This window comes from Macrotis lagotis, chromosome 1 (assembly GCF_037893015.1).
Source record: "Macrotis lagotis isolate mMagLag1 chromosome 1, bilby.v1.9.chrom.fasta, whole genome shotgun sequence".
Taxonomy (NCBI): Eukaryota; Metazoa; Chordata; class Mammalia; order Peramelemorphia; family Peramelidae; genus Macrotis; species Macrotis lagotis.
The window spans coordinates 820,531,243-820,548,984 of NC_133658.1; the positions used below are offsets into that span (position 1 = coordinate 820,531,243).

The window sequence follows — 17,742 nt, forward strand, 5'->3', positions numbered from 1 at the left end:
TGTACTCTCTCTCATTCTAGGATCATTGAGATAAAGCTGTTGGAGGACCATCCAGCAACAATATTCATAGTGTACGAAGACTGAGTAGGAAGTTCTAAATTTATAGCATATAATAGTAGCATTCTTATATAGTAGTCCCTTTTTATTCATTATACTTATTAACAGAAATGTAATCTTTTCATTCAGGTCTTTTTATTGTAGCCTATAAATTCCTGGAAGATAGAAACTATATTTTTTTGTGTGATTCTCTCTATACAGTATACAGTACTTACTAGAGTCCCATGGATAATTAGACTTTAAATAATTAGATGATCTTTATTCCAGAACCACTTTTCTCAGCAGTGAAGAATTTTTCAGAAACAACTACTAACTTCAGCAGGAGACTACAAGACTTAGACACAAACAAGTGAGTAGGACTTAAACAACTACCAAGGATTATGTGAGTAGCATGTAAACATATCCTAAATGTAGTTAAATAGGTGAGATCTAATCTGGCACCCTGGGTAGATGCTGGCTTTAATAAAGTCAAGGAGAGTTTGGGACAAATCACTCAGCCTCAGTTTCCAAGCATTTAAGACTATAGGTTAAAGATAATTGCAACTCTACATTATATAATGATTATTGCATAGAGGGAATTTTCAACATCAAGTAAATCACAAAGCAAATATGCAGGAGGATTGACATATTATCCAGTTATTCTAATGATCTGTGATCAATTTAGGATATCCCTCCAACAATATAAGAATGGTGCTGGTGAATGTTTAATATCTACAGGAAGAAAAAAGTCTATGCATCACACAAATATTCATCTGAATTATTAACATTTTCCACATTACTTTCTTAAACTCTAGACACTTAACCAAATAATATTTTTTCTTTTCCTTAGCATGTGCCAATTTCCAAGTTGTAAATGGTCACATTGAAAATTTAAGGAGCTGGTCCAAGCTGGTTCTAGCATACCTTCTGACTCTTGCCTAATTCTATCAAAAGTTTGCAACAGGGGATCCCCCAAAATTTAAAGTTTTCTTCTCCTAACATGAAAAGGGTACAAGTAAAATCTCTTGCTATCTACCTGCCATCTTTCTGTCTCATTCATTTAATCTATTTGTGTTATTAATGTAAATAGACTTTGATAATCAGTGCTCAATTATCAAACAATTAAAAAAACATTATCTACTGTGTGTCAGTCACTATACTGGGAATAAAAAGACAAAAGCAAAATAGTAAATGCCCAGAAGGAACACACTTTACAGAGGGGTTTGACTTCCTATTTTTCCCTTAGAATAAATATTCAGTGATATGCCTTTTCTGGGCCTCCATTTTATCATCTGTAAAATAAGGGCATTTGGACCACATTACCTTTAAGATCGTTTCTATCTCTTAACTCTAACTCTGTGCTTCTAACTTTCTGCTCAAATTGACCTATGACGACCAAACTTAAGATCTGTTCCCTTGTCCAATGGCCTCCTTACTCCCTTCTGTCTGACTGAACTGTATCATTTTATAGATGAGAAAACTGAGGCCAATAGAAATCACATGATATGCCCAGGGATGACAGAACTAGAATTTGAGCCTAGGCCTTTCGACCCCAAATATGGCAATCTTTTTGCTGGACTATGGAAGACAGATTTCATTTGCTCAATATTGAAAGAGTTAGTCCAAAGAAAATTTCATTCAAATAGCAAATCAGGGGCATTAATAAGTTCCCTGTGGGCTCTGAATTTTACATGATTCATATGTTGATTGACAATTGTGTTGCCCACACTATAAACTCTCCCCCTCTCTACTTCCTCATCCCAGCCTCCAACAGAGATTTGTAGACTCCCCAAAGTGGAATTTAACTATGTATTTGACAGCTTGGATTTTCACTTGAATTAGTCAAATATTTACCACAGCTTCATGTTGTTCATGGTGAGTTTACTTCAGGATGTGGAGTTGAAGAACATATGATTTGGAGTCAGAAGATCTAGCTTTGAATTCCTTATCTTCTATTTATTATATATCACTCTTAAAAGAACAAAATCTAAGGTAGGTCTGCTGGACTTTGCCCATACAGTTGATTTCCAAGAAACTGCAATTCCTACACATGATAACATAGGGACATATCTTGGTAAATTTTAGATATAGCTGTCCTGACACTTTTTCATCTTCTACTGGCTTCTTTTCTTAGTCCCACCAACAGCATCCCCTACAAAAGAGTCCCTTTGCTAGAAACCCACTGTCCTAACTACAATCCATACCGGCATTCTCTGGGGGAATGGGCCACTCCCATTCCTTGTGTCGGTACACCAGCAGTTGACTGGCCCATACTTTCTCAATGCTGTTGTTCTATCTCATCCTCCAAAGTTCTAACCCATGAATATTCTTCATCCTCTGGAAAACTTGGGGTCATCCTTTGAAGTATAACACTCCATTATCCTCTGACCCACATGACCTTGACCACTCCATTAAACCTGTCTCTGACCCAAATCCTCCTCTGTAAAATGAAAGGATTTGACTTAATGATCTCCAGAATCCCTTCATATTCTAAACCCATTGCTCCTGATCTTTTAAATTCAGGAATCTATAAGTTTATTTGTTTCTGAAACCTTTGCAAAAAGGTTGCTAGTCTAAGAAACCTTTTCAGATAGCTACAGCATAGGATGACAGAAAAAAATGGCTTTTTACTGTTTTTGTCCTTAGAACCCTTCCAGCTTTGTAAGATATGCTAGGACTGGGGCAGCTAGGTGGCACAGTGGATAGAGCACTGGCCCTGGAGTCAGAAGGACCTGAGTTCAAATCTGGTCTCGGACACTTAATAATTACCTAGTGTGTGATCTTGGGCAAATCACTTAACCCCATTGCCTTGCGAAAACATAAAATGCTAGAACCTAAGATCTGCTGACATTGGTCTTCAGAAAATAAGAGTTACCTCTGGACCACAATAGGGCATGGAAGGAAGAGGTGCTATATTTTAGAAACTGTATTTGCTTTGCTTCTATTATGAATATGCAGCCACTGGCTTAAAATGTCCATTTCAAATTTGCTGATGTATGATTTCTTTGCTTTTTTAGCCCTGTCTCAGTGAGAATTATCAATGATCAGCTAATGTTTTTAGAAAGAGCTTTTATTGATCCTCTTGGATTGCCTGGAAGCCCATTCTATAGGTAAGGGGGGAAAATCTACTGCAGCTTATTTATTTTCAAACGTCAATTTTTGGAAAATTTTTAGAGGATAGTATCTGAAAATGAAATGAATTTGTTTTAATGATTATTCTCAAGGAAGAACATTCCTTAGAGGTAATTTGAATTTGTGGTTTAATTTTTAGTGATTTCTAGGACTCAGATGTTTGTATCTTCTGAGAAATACCATATGCATAATTGTTTAGGGATTCATCAATGAGCAAAAGAATAACAGCTTTTGATTTTGGAGAGTGGGGGTTGTGAGGTTTTGTTTTGTTTTGGTTTTGGTTTGGGAATTATTTTAATACTCATCTAAGACTAGGTTAAGGGAATTAGAACCAAATACAGACCCATATAAGACCTGAGCGGGGGGGGGGGGGGGGGGGGGTTGCTACCACGAGGCAGAAATCAGGGAAGATTTCATGGAGGATTTCATGCTGGCTTCAAATATTTTAAGGCCTGAAGTGTGAAAAAGATCTGAGACTTCAGGGGCAGCTAGGTGGCACAGTGGATAAAGCACCGGCCCTGGAGTCAGGAGTACCTGGGTTCAAATCCAGTGGGAAAAAAAAAAAGAACTGAGACTTCTTATTGAACTGGGAGGGCAGAACTGTGACCAGTGGGTTGAGGTGTATGAAAGAGGAATGGACTATCTTTAATAAATAAGTTTTCTTGTACTACAGGACTTTAAGCAGAGGCTGAAAAACCACTTATGAGGATGTTGTAGAACTAAAGGAAAGAAGTGTTCTAAATAGTGTCTCAGTTCTGAGATTGAAAGATTCTGTAATGTATCATTTGCTTTGTAGTGTTTGGGGATCAGTAAGTTCACTTGGTTAACCTTTCACACCAATCAAATCCAAAATCCTAAATTTAATCAGTCAGCGAACATTGCCAACTATCTACTATGCATCTGTATTGTGCTAAGTATGAGATACAAAAAAGGGTAAAACAAAACTAAACGATTCTGTTCTCAAGATATTGAAACTCTAATGTGGGAAACAAAATGGAAGCTGTTATGTTGAAACAGAAATATATTTGTAAGGAGAGAGAAGAGGGGGAATAGGAAGAAAAGAAAGGGGGGAGAGAGAGAGAGAGAGAGAGAGAGAGAGAGAGAGAGAGAGTGAGAGAGAGAGAGAGAGACGATATTTATATAAAATCACAAACAGGATAAAATGGAGGAAGAGAAGATTTGTCTCTAGCCTACAAACTGCAATCCTTAGCCTGCACAATTCTCTCATCTATACAAGATGGTCACAAACAGGTTTTTTTATTGAGGAACTATGGATGAGTGGTTTAGCCAAATCACTTTCCATTACTGCATCACAGGACATTAAGGATCAATTTATGGGAACAGAATAAGGAGCAGGAAGTAGCCTAGAATTCAAACCTTTGTTCTGTGAGTTGCAGCAGTGAAAAGAGAGCTAACATTAGAATCAGCAAGATCTGAGTGCAAATCCTGAATCAGACCTGTGGCAAGTCAGCATCTACCAACCTCAGTTTCCTCATAGATACAATAAAAAAAATAGGACTCAATGGTCTCTGAGATCCTTTCTAGCTCTAACTCTACCCTATGTAGTATCCATTATAACACCATACTTTAAAAAAATCATTTCATAATCTATAGAGTTTGAAAGGGACTTTATAAGTACCCTAGAATTCAATCCTTTCGAATGTACAGCTCAAAGTTCATAGTCTCCTAGGATGAAAATGAAATACAATTATCTTCTAAAAGAAAACTGGAATTTCTCCTCCCACTCAAAGAGTAGTGTTGCCTGGGTGTTCATTTCCAAATGAGAGTTTGTAAATGTTTCTTGAAGCAATATTCATAAAATTGTATTGTACCAACAGGCACATCATCTTTGCTCCAAGTAGTCATGACAAGTATGCTGCAGAGGCATTCCCAGGAATTTATGATGCTCTCTTTGATATTGAAAACAAAGAAGATCCTTCAAAGGCCTGGGCGGAAGTCAAGAAGCAGGTTTCTATTGCAGCCTTCACAGTGCAAGCAGCAGCAGGCTCTCTGAAGGAAGTGGCATGATAGCCAGAACAAGGGAGAGTATGTGAAAGCTAATCATCTTTCAGAAAATGCCCAGTAGCAAAAATTAATGCCCACTCATTGGGGAATACCTCAACAAATTGATATTGGCATATAAAGGAATTTTATTGTACCATAAGAAGTGGTAATTTTGATGAACTCACTGAACCACAGGAAGATTTGTATGAACTGATGAAGAGTGGACCAAGACAAGAACAGTCCCTACTATTGCTGTAATCATTTAAATGAAAAGAATACAAAATGACAACCCAACTCTGAGAAACTATGAGTACTCTTGGTTCTAGAGAATATATAATGAAACATACCTTTCTCCTGGCAGATAAGAACAAAAGTGGAAAATATAGAAGCAAAATACCGTATAATCTCCCAATTGCAAACTGGTTGTTTTCTTTAAAGGGAAAGTTCAATAATCGCTAACAGAGAAGAAGCAGGGGAGCATATATCAGGAGTGATGGTAATGTAAAAATATAAAAGGTATCAATAATTTTTTTTAGAGAGGGTTCAATAATGGGTGGCAGAAGATAGGCAAGGGAACTTATATCTGGAAATGATAGTAATATAAAAAATACAAAAGATATCAATAAAACTTTTTTAAAAGGTGCTATCGATTATTGTAAAGTGGTTATTGTTAACTCATTTCTGTAAGAACTCAGTTGAATCATTTATTGATAGTCTCCCATTTTAAAGGTCTCAAACCATGTATATGATATATATGTATTTTTTATTGTTTAGGAGCATTTAGAAACTCATCTCAATTTTAAGATACAATTTAATTAACATCCAGATCCAGAAAACTTTTTCCCTGACTCAGATTCTTATGCTAAATCGCATTTCTGATAAGTGAAAAAAATAATTAAAATACAAAGGTACATGTAAATAGTTTGGCCTAATGAATGAAGGACTAGCCTTCTGACATATACCCTCTTAATGTTCTGGGAAAGTTTCTGAAATTATAAATAAAGAATGTTTTGCATCCACATCTTTGGAGGCAATCATCCACAGATACCAGGACCTCCCTACAGTGATAAAATCCCAAGTCCAAACTCCTTGCCCTTCCCTCTCCTCCCCCCAAGATAGACATAATACTAATATTATGTTGTGGTAAGAGAGTGTAATGAATTGGGAGCAAGGAGACCTAGGCATTAGTCTTAATCTCTGCCAATAAACTGACTGTGACCTTGAGCAACAGATTTATTCTCCTTAGGCTTGTTTCCTCTTCTATAAAATGATCTCTAAGATTCCTGTAAGATTAGAGTCCACTAAAGTTTCCTGTTATTTTAGAGGAAGTGTGGTCTGGCTATGTTTCTTTTATCTTGTAATTTCTCTAGCTGGAGATACATCAGTCAACCTGTTCACAACTCTGCAGGAGTCCTCTACAAGGACCTGCAAAAGTATGTGTTCAGCTTATATAACTTTCAAGAACCCCATCATGTATATTAAAAAATTGCCAATAATGAGAGGTAGTTCAATGCATTTGAAAGAATTCTGATCTTGAAGTCATGAAAGGCTACTGCCCCTGCCATTTACTAGCTATGTGATCATTGCCAAGTCACTTACTCTGTAAGCCTCAGTTTTCTCATCTTTAAAATGGACATAATACCTGCAGTGCCTACCTCACAGAGATGTCTTGAGGCTAAAATCTGATAATTTATGTAAACCACTTTACACCCTTTAAAAGGTCAATTATCATTATCACTTTTGTTCTTGTCAGTCAATACCTCCAGTGTTAAAAGTTAAAAGTTTCCTTCCAATATCCACAACACATAATTATATGGTTATTTTTCCAACATACTTCCTTACTAATCCCCTGCAGTACAAAATAATTCATTTCAATTTAATTCATCCCATATACATGGTAACAAAAATTCTTCTCTGATACCATTCTCATCCTAATGTTCTGAAACAATTCAATAATAGTTTTTTATTGGTATTAAATCCAAACTGCTATCATTGGGACTGAGTAGCATCTGCTAAAGACTTCTAAAGGAATTCTTTGCTTGGACTGTAAACTACTGCTGAACTGCAACTGAGCCTAATAGACAACTACTTTGATGCAGTAAATGGGTCCTTGCTCAGGGTAATCCTTTGGTGCTATCATCAGAATGTTGTGCTAAAAGGAACTTGGGTTAGAACTCTTGCTGTGCTTCTTTTGCCTTTTAAGTCCTATTACCAAATAGCTACCACTCTCTAGGTTGTGTAGTGGACAGAATGCTGAACTTGGAATTAGGAATCCCTAAATTCAAATCCTGTGATACTAGTCAAGTCACTTACCCTATCAGTATTTGTTTCCTCATCTGTACAATAGAGATAATGATAGATAGCACCTTCCTCATAGAGTTGTGTGAGGATGAAGTGAGATAATAGATGTAAAGTGTTTAAAGTGCTATATAAATGTTAACTTGTCGCTATACTTCATTTTGTTATGCTGTATAATTAAAATCAGATTGAAATCTTATTCAAAACTTACTCAAAATGTGTTTTTCTTTATAAGGTAAAAGGAATAACACACCAAGCAACTAATTCTAGAAAAATCTGTATCCAAAGTAATTTTCTAACTGAAGACTAATGCCAAAAACACTAGACAGAAAAAAAAGTAATATTGGAAGACTAGTCCCCTTCATTCTTAGACAAATTTGCGACTCTTTCTTTTAGGTTCACTTCAGGGAGTTGTGAACTAAGTGACTGGGTTGTTCACCTTGGTTACTGCAGACAAGGTTTTTGAGAATATGTGCATGTGAATATAGGAGGATGTGTTGGGGGGACACACAAATGATTAACCTTCTCAAAATGTTTAAAGGAAGAATTAGGGATGGGGCGACTAGGTGGCATAGTGGATAAAGCACCGGCCCTGGAGTCAGGAGTACCTGGGTTCAAATCCTGCCTCAGACACTTAATAATTACCTAGCTGTGTGGCCTTGGGCAAGCCACTTAACCCCATTGCCTTGAAAAAAGTAAAAAAAAAAAAAAAGGAAGAATTAGGGAGCAGTTAGAGTACCTTACCTGCTAAACCAGTGGCAAGTGATGTCTTGGGGAGGGACATCCTGCTGATGTTAAAAGATAGTAAGAATAATAGGAAATGTCCCAAACCTTAACATCAAACATTCAAACAACTTAACAGTTCAAAAAAGAATCAGGGAATCGGTTCCCTAGCCGACTCTGAAGGCTCATGACCAGCAGAGGGCATCAGATGACAAAAAGGCAGAAGAGAAGAGTGGCAGGTATTCTTAATTTTTTTTGTATCACTGATCTGTTGGGCATGGTGAAATGTTTAGACCCATCTCAGAACTGTTGTTAAATGCATAAAATTAAATCACAGTATTACAAAGGAAAAAAATTATAATGAAATGCAGATATTAAAATATATTTTTAAAAAGTGGACAGACTCCGTGTTGAGGACAAACTGACACATTGGAAGCTGGCAAAGAGAAAGCAGCAAGGTAGCACCATCTAGGTTACTTATTGTAAAGAGCAGTAAGGATATCATCATGAAGGGAGCCTCACTGAAGAGTCATTAACTGGAATGGCCATGCTAATTTGAGTTATAGAAAGGTCAGTCAACCAATTAACAAGTGTTTATTAAGCATTTATGAGATAACAGTTCAAAAGAGAATCAGACTAGCTGTGCCTAAAATGATATTTCTTTACTTACAACTCATAAGAACAGGTATATGTCACAGGCATAATGAATGATTAATAAACAAGGGATACAAAGAAAGGCAAAAACACAATTCCTTGTATTCAAGGAATGCAAAACCTAATGGAGAGGCACTACACAAACAACATACATGCTGGATAAGTTGTAGATAATTTGAGAAAGGGAATTAAGAGTACAAATGACAGAGGAATAGAAAAAGGCTATTTGCAGAAAGATTTGCACTGAGTCTTCAAGGAATCCAGAAGATTAAGATCAGGAGGTTAGATGCAGCAACCTGTTGCTAAAAGGTATTAAATCATGAGGTGGATTGGGCATGTTCAAGAACAACTAGAAGGTCAATGTCAGTGGAAAGTGTTGTACAAGGACTATCATAGGCAAACCACATTTTACACTTGATCCCTCTGATAACAGGGAATTAAGGGGAGTTATTAGGTAGGTACGCTACCTGGTCAAATTTGTACTTTAGGAAGTTCTCAAGGAGACCAGTCATCTGACTCTTAAAATACTCTAGTCTGAGATGAAGAGAACCTACCCCAAAGGTGGTAGCTGTGTGCCTCAGGGTCACAAATGCATTCCTTTCAAATTTTAAGTGGCACTGAGAAATTTTCATGTTGGGACCTTAAGGACTCAGGGTTGCTCAACTCATAAATTTTTCTTTCAAACTTACATTTTAAGGCCTTTGATGGGGAGCAGTACTTACTAGTTGCTGAAATGCCCAGGCAAAGATTATTCCATATTTCTGATTGGGGGGGGGGGGCTTGAAATTAGAGAAATGTTAAAAATTCACAATTAATTCAGATACATTTTAGACTTGTGTCAATATGAAGATAACATAGGCTAATGAAATGTCAGCTTCTAAAGAAGCAAATAGAGCTGCCCACTAGTCTACACACACACACACACACACACACACACACACACACACACACACACACACTAGATAAGAATTTTGATTGGAAAAGTTCAGTCCTGGCATGAGGGTGATGTTGGAGATAGGGAGGAAAGGATGTGCCACGGTTTGACAATTAATTGTGCCATGTGTAGAATTCTTTGAAATGAAGTTTCTTAGTATTGATAATTAATTCATTAATTAAGCCAAGAATAATCAATTTGATCTGTGATTTGTCTTATTAACCAAAGTGCCAAGGGAGATCCTGAAATGCCTTAAGTCAGAAGTGTTCCTTCTGACAGGGAACTACCTGGAAGAATCAAATTTGACCCTAAGTGGTGGATGTTTAATAAGTAGGTGGGCTAAAAGCCCTCAACCCTTTCCAATCACTTAATCTTAGAGGCCAGGGGAGGTGAGCTGGTGGTGTGATCCAGCATGAGGTACAAACTCCCTTCAGCAATTGGGTATTCCTATGACATTCTCTCTGGTTTGGTGTCTGTTGAGAGCCAGGGTCTCTTTGACATAGTCGCGGCAAAAAGACTCAGGGCAGTCACACTGCCTGATGGAACAACATTTCCTTCTTCAATATATATATATATGGACTCCATGTATACCAATATTTATAGGTCTATTATTGATTGCAAAACTTACTCATCCTAATAGTGGAATGACTATAAAGGAAGGATTTCAGAGAAATTCCTTGAATAAACCAGATTGTGAACTCTGTCCAAATTTAACAGGACTGCTTCTCCCTGAGACATACAAAAGGCTTCAGCATTATGAAATCTTTGGAAGACACAGCACTGGGAGTTCCAGGGAGATGTCAGAATATATACAAGGAAACCGGATACAAGATGGGTCAGATAGAATTCCAGGGAAATTAACAGTTTTGCCCCCCTTATCATACACAGGAATATATGATAAAGATGGTGAGAGAATAGTTAGTATAGGTAACCAATATGTGAACTCTAACAGCCTTAGTTTATTGGCAAAGAATAAAAAAGTCATAGAAACTGTAGCATCTACCAACAAGGGCTGAAAGGAAAATTAGTTATTGAAGGAGTCAACGGACAGGTGGACAAACATAGCTACCCTCACTATAGGTTGTCAAGGGAGCATATCAAAAACATTACATAATGCGGTACAAAAACATAGAAGCATTCCATTAAACAAATTATATCAAAGATTATTCTAAGGAAAGTTCTGTTTAATCAATAACTTTACTATGCAGCAACAAACTAAATAACAGGCAGGTTAAGGTCATCACGGTCTGAGCAGGGACAAGAAAATTAATTACATGATTGATAATCACACTTGTAACCACTTACATGATCAAACTTGTAACCATATGAACTATGTGATTAATGATAAAAATTGTACACTTTTGTAACCAAGGAAATGATTTTGGTTTGCTTGTTTCATATGATTCTAAGACTATAAAAATAAATCTAAGCAGCTGACAGTCAGTCAATCTACTCCTGCCTTTACCCACTTGTTGACTCAACTCATTTCTCCGACTCTATCCTTCCTGTCAAGTTCCAAGGACCCCACGGAGGCAGGACCCCCACAGACTGGCACCACGAACAGGAACTTGACAGGTAATACACCCCCCCTTTTTTATTTTCTTAGCGGGATAGATAGGTTTCTGCTCGGGGAATCTGCAGGCCCCCTGATGAGAGTTATATCAGGCAAGAAAGGGCAGTAATCTCAAGAACATCATGGGTAATAATAAAAGTAGGCAGAGAGTTCTTTTTATTGAAATTCTGACTCATTTATTACATAAAAGAAGAATCAAGGTTTTTAAGGTCCGAGTCACTCAATTCATCTCATTTGTGCATAAGTGCTGTCCTTGGTTTCCTGAAAGTGGGTCTATAGATCTTGATATTTGGCAAAAAGTAGGAGACGACATCAGAAAATATTATATAGAACAAGGATCAGAGAAAGTTCCTACAGTTGTGTTCAGTTTATGGAGCCTGGTCAAGGACAATCTTGATCCTGACCATGAAATTACAAAAATAAATACTAAGTTATTATCTGCAGTTTGTGCTGCAACTGAGGAAACTCCTTTATTAATAAAATCTAGAAATAACTTAAGGGCATCTCTTAGAGATGAGTCTGAGGAAGATCCTCCTCCTGATGAATTAATTCCTGAGGAAGAGGAGGATCTGGAAGATGAAGCAGCTAGATATAATAATGATTGGGGTGCATTCACTGTAGAAAAGAAAAAAAGAAGGAAAGAAAAGCAAGAAAATAGTGACCCCCACCTCCCTTATCAGGTGTGGGATTTTATGGGGCTATTAAAGAAGCTCTAAAAAGTGGAGATACCACCTTTGGGTGTTATCCTGTCATTTTTGATGAAGGAGAATTTGAGGATGATGAGGCCCCCCGATGGGAACCACTCCCATATAAATTATTAAAACAAATAAAAGGTCAGTATCTTATGAGGATTTAGCTAAAGTTGAAGCAAAGACACCTCCTTTTAAAAGGCTTGGTACCACAGCTGATATGTTATTAGGAGAGAATCTGTGGGCTATGGCCCGAGATCAGATGACTCTGCCAAAAGAGGTGTTGCATGTTGTTAGCTCCATAGCATTAGGAGCTTGGAAAAAACTTCCCAATAAACCAGGACAAACTTCAGCATTGTCTGATATTAGACAGAAATCAGATGAAAGATATGAGGACTTTTTGAATCGGCTTAGGATATTGCTAAATGATTGATAAACAATGAGGAGGCAGCTGAGTTAATTATAAAACGATTGGCTTTTGACAATGTTAATACCGCCTGTCAAAATATGATGAGGCATCTTAAGAAAACAGGAAGCCTCTCAGATTATGTTAAGGCTTGTGAGGATTTTAACCCTTCCTTCCTGCAAGGTATGACACTAGCTGTAGCCTTGCAAGGACAGACTTATTCATCTTTTGTTAAACAAGCCATACAGAACCAAAGGCAATCAGGTGAAAGAGGAGGAACCTGTTTTTCCTGTGGGCAATTAGGTCATTATAGTAGAAACTGCCCAAAGAATCAACAGCAGCGTGTGCCCAGGAGAAATAACCAAACTTGGCAAGAGAACACTACTGACCCACAGGGTAACATGCCAAAAACACTCTGCCCAAGATGTATGAAAGGTTATCATTGGTTTAAGGATTGTAGATCCAAATATCATAAGGATGGGCGCTTGCTTGCTACAGGTCAGGGAAACTTCAGGAGGGGCCAGCCCTTGGCCCCTCAACAAATAAAGAGCCTTCAAGGATCAGTATTCACGAACTTCTCAGAGCCACCCCAGGAAGTGCAGGGTTGGATCTATCAGCAGCAACCTCAGTCATACTAACCACTGATTCTTTCCCTATGAAAATTAGAACAGGAGTGTATGGTCCTCTTCCTGATAATACAGTAGGATTAATTTTAGGGAGATCATCAACATCCTTACAGGGGATATCAGTAATCCCAGGAGTGATAGATTCTGATTATACAGGAGAGATTCAAATCATGCTTTCCCCACCAATAGGAAAAACTGTTCAAATTCATTCGGGGCAGAGAATTGCACAACTCCTTCTAATACCTTTACTTAAGCTTGGGAGCCCAGCCACAAAATATAATAGAGGAAATCGTGGCTTTGGTTCATCTGGTTTTGCTTTTTGGATTCAAGCAGTAGGAAAACACAGACCATTAAAAACTCTGAGGATTAATGGAAAATATATACAAGACATTTTAGACACTGGTGCAGATGTCTCTTGTATAGCTGGAAAAGATTGGCCTTCTTCATGGCCAGTGCAACCTAACCCCAATAAATTGATTGGAATTGGACAAGCCACGGGGGTAGGGCAAAGTTCACAAATGCTTAATTGGTTTTATGATAATGACTCAGGGAAGATTCTGCCTTATGTTATTCCTTCATTACCCACCTCTCTATGGGGTAGAGACATCCTGTCCCAAATGAGAGTTGTACTTTCTACCCCAGAGGACTCTAGTCCTGTTGTTAGTTCTTCTTCTACAATCCCACCTCCTTTTTAGGAGGGGCCATTGTTCCAAAATTAACAGCTGACCCAATATTATGGAAATCTAATGAGCTTGTATGAGTGGAGCAGTGGCCTCCTACTACCTATAAATCACTAGCTGCTTTCCGGCTTCTGGAAAGGTCCGGACAATCTTTTAACTTGGGAGGAAAGTTTGCTTGTATATTCCCACAGGACTCGGACTCACCTATCTGGATTCTGATCGATTCATCCATCATTATGAGGAAAAGACCAAATCCACAAAACCCCCAGATGAATGATGATTCACAAGGTGTCCCTATTTCTTCCTTGGTGGACCCAGTTTTGAAGCTCTCTCTCAAAGACACATTTATTCCTCCACCTGCCTCCAGGAGAAGACTCTCCCTCTGTTAGATCATGTGTTTCAGCACCTTTTGCTCTCTTGTTAGTTCCAGCTGATGCTGATTTTATTATAAAAGAAATGTCTCCAGATTTATTTGTTGTTAACTGTACTGCCTGTATAATTTCTAATTGCATTGATTCTAAATCTAATGTAAATGCTGTTATTGTAATCCATCAACCCTCTTTTATCCTACTCCCTACTACCCTCAATGAGACATGGTCTGATGATTCTGGGTTATTTGCTTTAGATGTTGTCTCTCCCAGCAAAAAAGATTTATAGTTTCCCTGATACTTGGAATTTCTGCCTTAATTGCTATTGTAACTTCTGTTGCCTTGGCCTCCACTGCTCTTATTCAAGAAGTGCATACAGCACACACGGTGGATCAGATTACAAAGAATGTTTCCCGAGCCCTAATGTCACAAGAAATTATTGATAGGAAGCTAGAAGCTAAGGTTAATGCTTTAGAGGAGACAGCTCTATATTTAGGAGAGCAGTTACAAGATTTGAAAGTTCGTCAATCCACTAGGTGTCATTTTTCCCTGAAATCTATCTGTGTTACCCCTCTTCCGTGGAATCCTTCGGCTATTCCCTTGGACAATGTTAAGAACCATGTCCTTGGTATCTGGAATCATTCTGACTTCTCATTAGATTTATCAAAATTACATTCCCAAATATCTACCTTATCTTCTGCTCCATCAGCTCTTCTGATTCCTGCTGATGTGACTTCCAAATTTTTAACAAACTTGAAGTCTTTTTTTAATTCTTTCAATTTAATAATGTATATTATAGCATCTTTGGGTGTTATATTATCTCTGTTAATCCTCCTTTTTTGTCTTCCAGTCCTCTTCAAGATTATAATAAGATCAATTCGAACAGCCCAAGTTGAACTTTCTGCTATCAAATTAAATCTAAAAGGGGGAAATGTTGGGAGCCAGGGTCTCTAAGCTGTTTGACACAGTCACAGCAAGAAGACTCAGGGCAGTCACACTGCCTGATGGAACAACATTTCCTTCTTCAATATATATATATATAAGGATTCCATGTATACCAATATTTATAGGTCTATTATTGATTGCAAAACTTACTCATCCTAATAGTGGAATGACTATAAAGGAAGGATTTCAGAGAAATTCCTTGAATAAACCAGATTGTAAACTCTGTCCAAATTTAACAGGACTGCCTCTCCCTGAGACATACAAAAGGCTTCAGCATTATGAAATCTTTGGAAGACACAGCACTGGGAGTTCCAGGGAGATGTCAGAATATATATACAGGGAAACCAGATACAAGATAGGTCAGATAGAATTCCAGGGAAATTAACAGTTTTGCCCCCTTATCATACACAGGAATATATGATAAAGATGGTGAGAGAATAGTTAGTATAGGTAACCAATATGTGAACTCTAACAGCCTTAGTTTATTGGCAAAGAATAAAAAAGTCATAGAAACCGTAGCATCTACCAACAAGGGCTGAAAGGAAAATTAGTTATTGAAGGAGTCAACGGACAGGTGGACAAACATAACTACCCTCACTATAGGTTGTCAAGGGAGCATATCAAAAACATTACATAATGCGGTACAAAAACATAGAAGCATTCCATTAAACAAATTATATCAAAGATTATTCTAAGGAAAGTTCTGTTTAATCAATAACTTTACTATGCAGCAACAAACTAAATAACAGGCAGGTTGAGGTCATCACGGTCTGAGCAGGGACAAGAAAATTAATTACATGATTGATAATCACACTTGTAACCACTTACATGATCAAACTTGTAACCATATGAACTATGTGATTAATGATGAAAATTGTACACTTTTGTAACCAAGGAAATGATTTTGGTTTGCTTGTTTCATATGATTCTAAGACTATAAAAATAAATCTAAGCAGCTGACAGTCAGTCAACCTGCTCCTGCCTTTACCCACTTGTTGACTCAACTCATTTCTCTGACTCTGTCCCTCCTGTCAAGTTCCAAGGACCCCTAGGAGGCTGGACCCCCACAGGTGTCTCCATCAGCTGAGTCACCCTAAACTCTAATGAAGGAGAGCAAAGACAAAAGCTCATTTACCTGGAGAAGGAGCTAACTCAACTGGATCAATAGACAGAAATCAGGTTCCCAGTTGGGTGGGCCTTAAGTAAGATACCTTGAGCAAATGCCTAGAAAATAAGTAGAATGGCATGACATTCATTAGCTGGGAAAAGGCCACTCTTTAAACCAGCCTTTTGACAGGAAAGGGAGTTCAAATTATTAATAATTAAATGACATAGCATTAAAATTAAATTCTTTTATTCCCCCACACACACACTTTAATTCACTGAAACATAATCTCAGTGAATCACTGACTGGTATGACAAAACTTCATCAAGGATTTTTTTTTATATGAGTTGTAGCTGTTTTAATTAGATAGAAATAATAGGGGCGGCTAGGTGGCGCAGTGAATAGAACACCGGCCTTGGAGTCAGGAGGACCTGGGTTCAAATCCAACCTCAGACACTGAATAATTACCTAGCCGTGTGGCTTTGGGCAAGCCACTTAACCCCATTGCCTTGAAAAAAAAAATCTAAAAAAAAAAGAAATAATATAAGAGGAGGAAGAAGGAGAAAGACTGAAATATTGACAGGAACTATTGGAAATATTGACAGGAGCAGACCCTTCAGCAAGCAAGCCTTACAAAGACTAGGGAAGGAGTAAGAGAGAAAGGTAGTTTCTTCCTCAGTAACCCACTTCCTCTACCATTTCATCAGTCCACCAAATCTTGGGCTCAAATGTCTCTAACAGTTGTCTGGTTTCTGAGAACATCTCCTAATGCAAAACTCTGGGTCCTCTGGAAACATCAAATTAGGAACTTGTAGATCAGAGAATTTATGCTTTTCCAATCTCCTTATCTAAACTAGATATTTTATTTACACACTGCCAACAACAGGCTAAAGGGAGAATCAGAAAGAAACTATGAGGATCTGATTTATAAAATGAACCCCTTCTGGATATGCAATTGATATTTGTCAATGTAGTTATGTAAACTCAGGCTAAAAGTGTCTTTTAAATTAGCATTGACTCCCATCATCATATTGTTGTAGGATTCACCAGTTTCTCCTGAAGAACTCATGACTCACTTAGGAGTGCAGTCGTAAAGGAAAAGGCAAATTTATTGAAGTCTTACAACACAAAAGAAAGTGAGAGTTAAGAGTTCCTTAAAGGCCTTGTAGTTTGGGGCACAGTAGTTTAACTAGGTAGGCCAGCTGATTTAACTCAAGCTTTAGGAGGTTACAGACCATAAGTTTAAGAGAGTTAAAATTCTTAAAGACCATAAAATTAAGAGATAGTTAAAGTTCTTTTAAGTTAAAGACCATAAGATTAAAACTTAAAATTCTTGAAGTTAGAGAGACCATAAAATTAAAAAGGAGTTAAAGTTCTTTAAATTAAGAACCTTAAAATTAAGAGATAAAGTTCTCTACAGGTCTTGTGGCTTGGGGCTCAGGAGCTTAACCTGGCAGGTCAGTGACTAATTAATTCACACATTACTAATCAGAGAGATAAAGGCAATGAGAGAGTGAGAAGTACTCCAGGTTCTCCTTAAATACCCCCTCAGGATTAGAGGTAGGGATG

The 17,742-nt window shown here is 37.6% G+C and overlaps 1 protein-coding gene across 3 annotated transcripts in view; it reads left to right on the forward strand.

Moving 5' to 3' along the window:
- The window catches only part of LOC141508452 (glutamate carboxypeptidase 2-like), an 83,231-nt gene extending 74,727 nt beyond the window's left edge, over positions 1-8,504 (forward strand). Inside the window, exons 17-19 of one of the 3 annotated variants that reach the window (XM_074217081.1) lie at positions 325-406; positions 3,054-3,146; positions 5,007-8,503. In XM_074217081.1, the coding sequence (XP_074073182.1) occupies positions 325-406; positions 3,054-3,146; positions 5,007-5,196 (365 nt within the window). In that variant the 3' untranslated portion in view covers positions 5,197-8,503. Of the gene's footprint in view, positions 1-324; positions 407-3,053; positions 3,147-5,006 lie in introns of all 3 variants that reach the window. The other 2 variants (XM_074217082.1, XM_074217083.1) reach the window with 2 other exon arrangements.
- Positions 8,505-17,742: the final 9,238 nt, after the last annotated feature.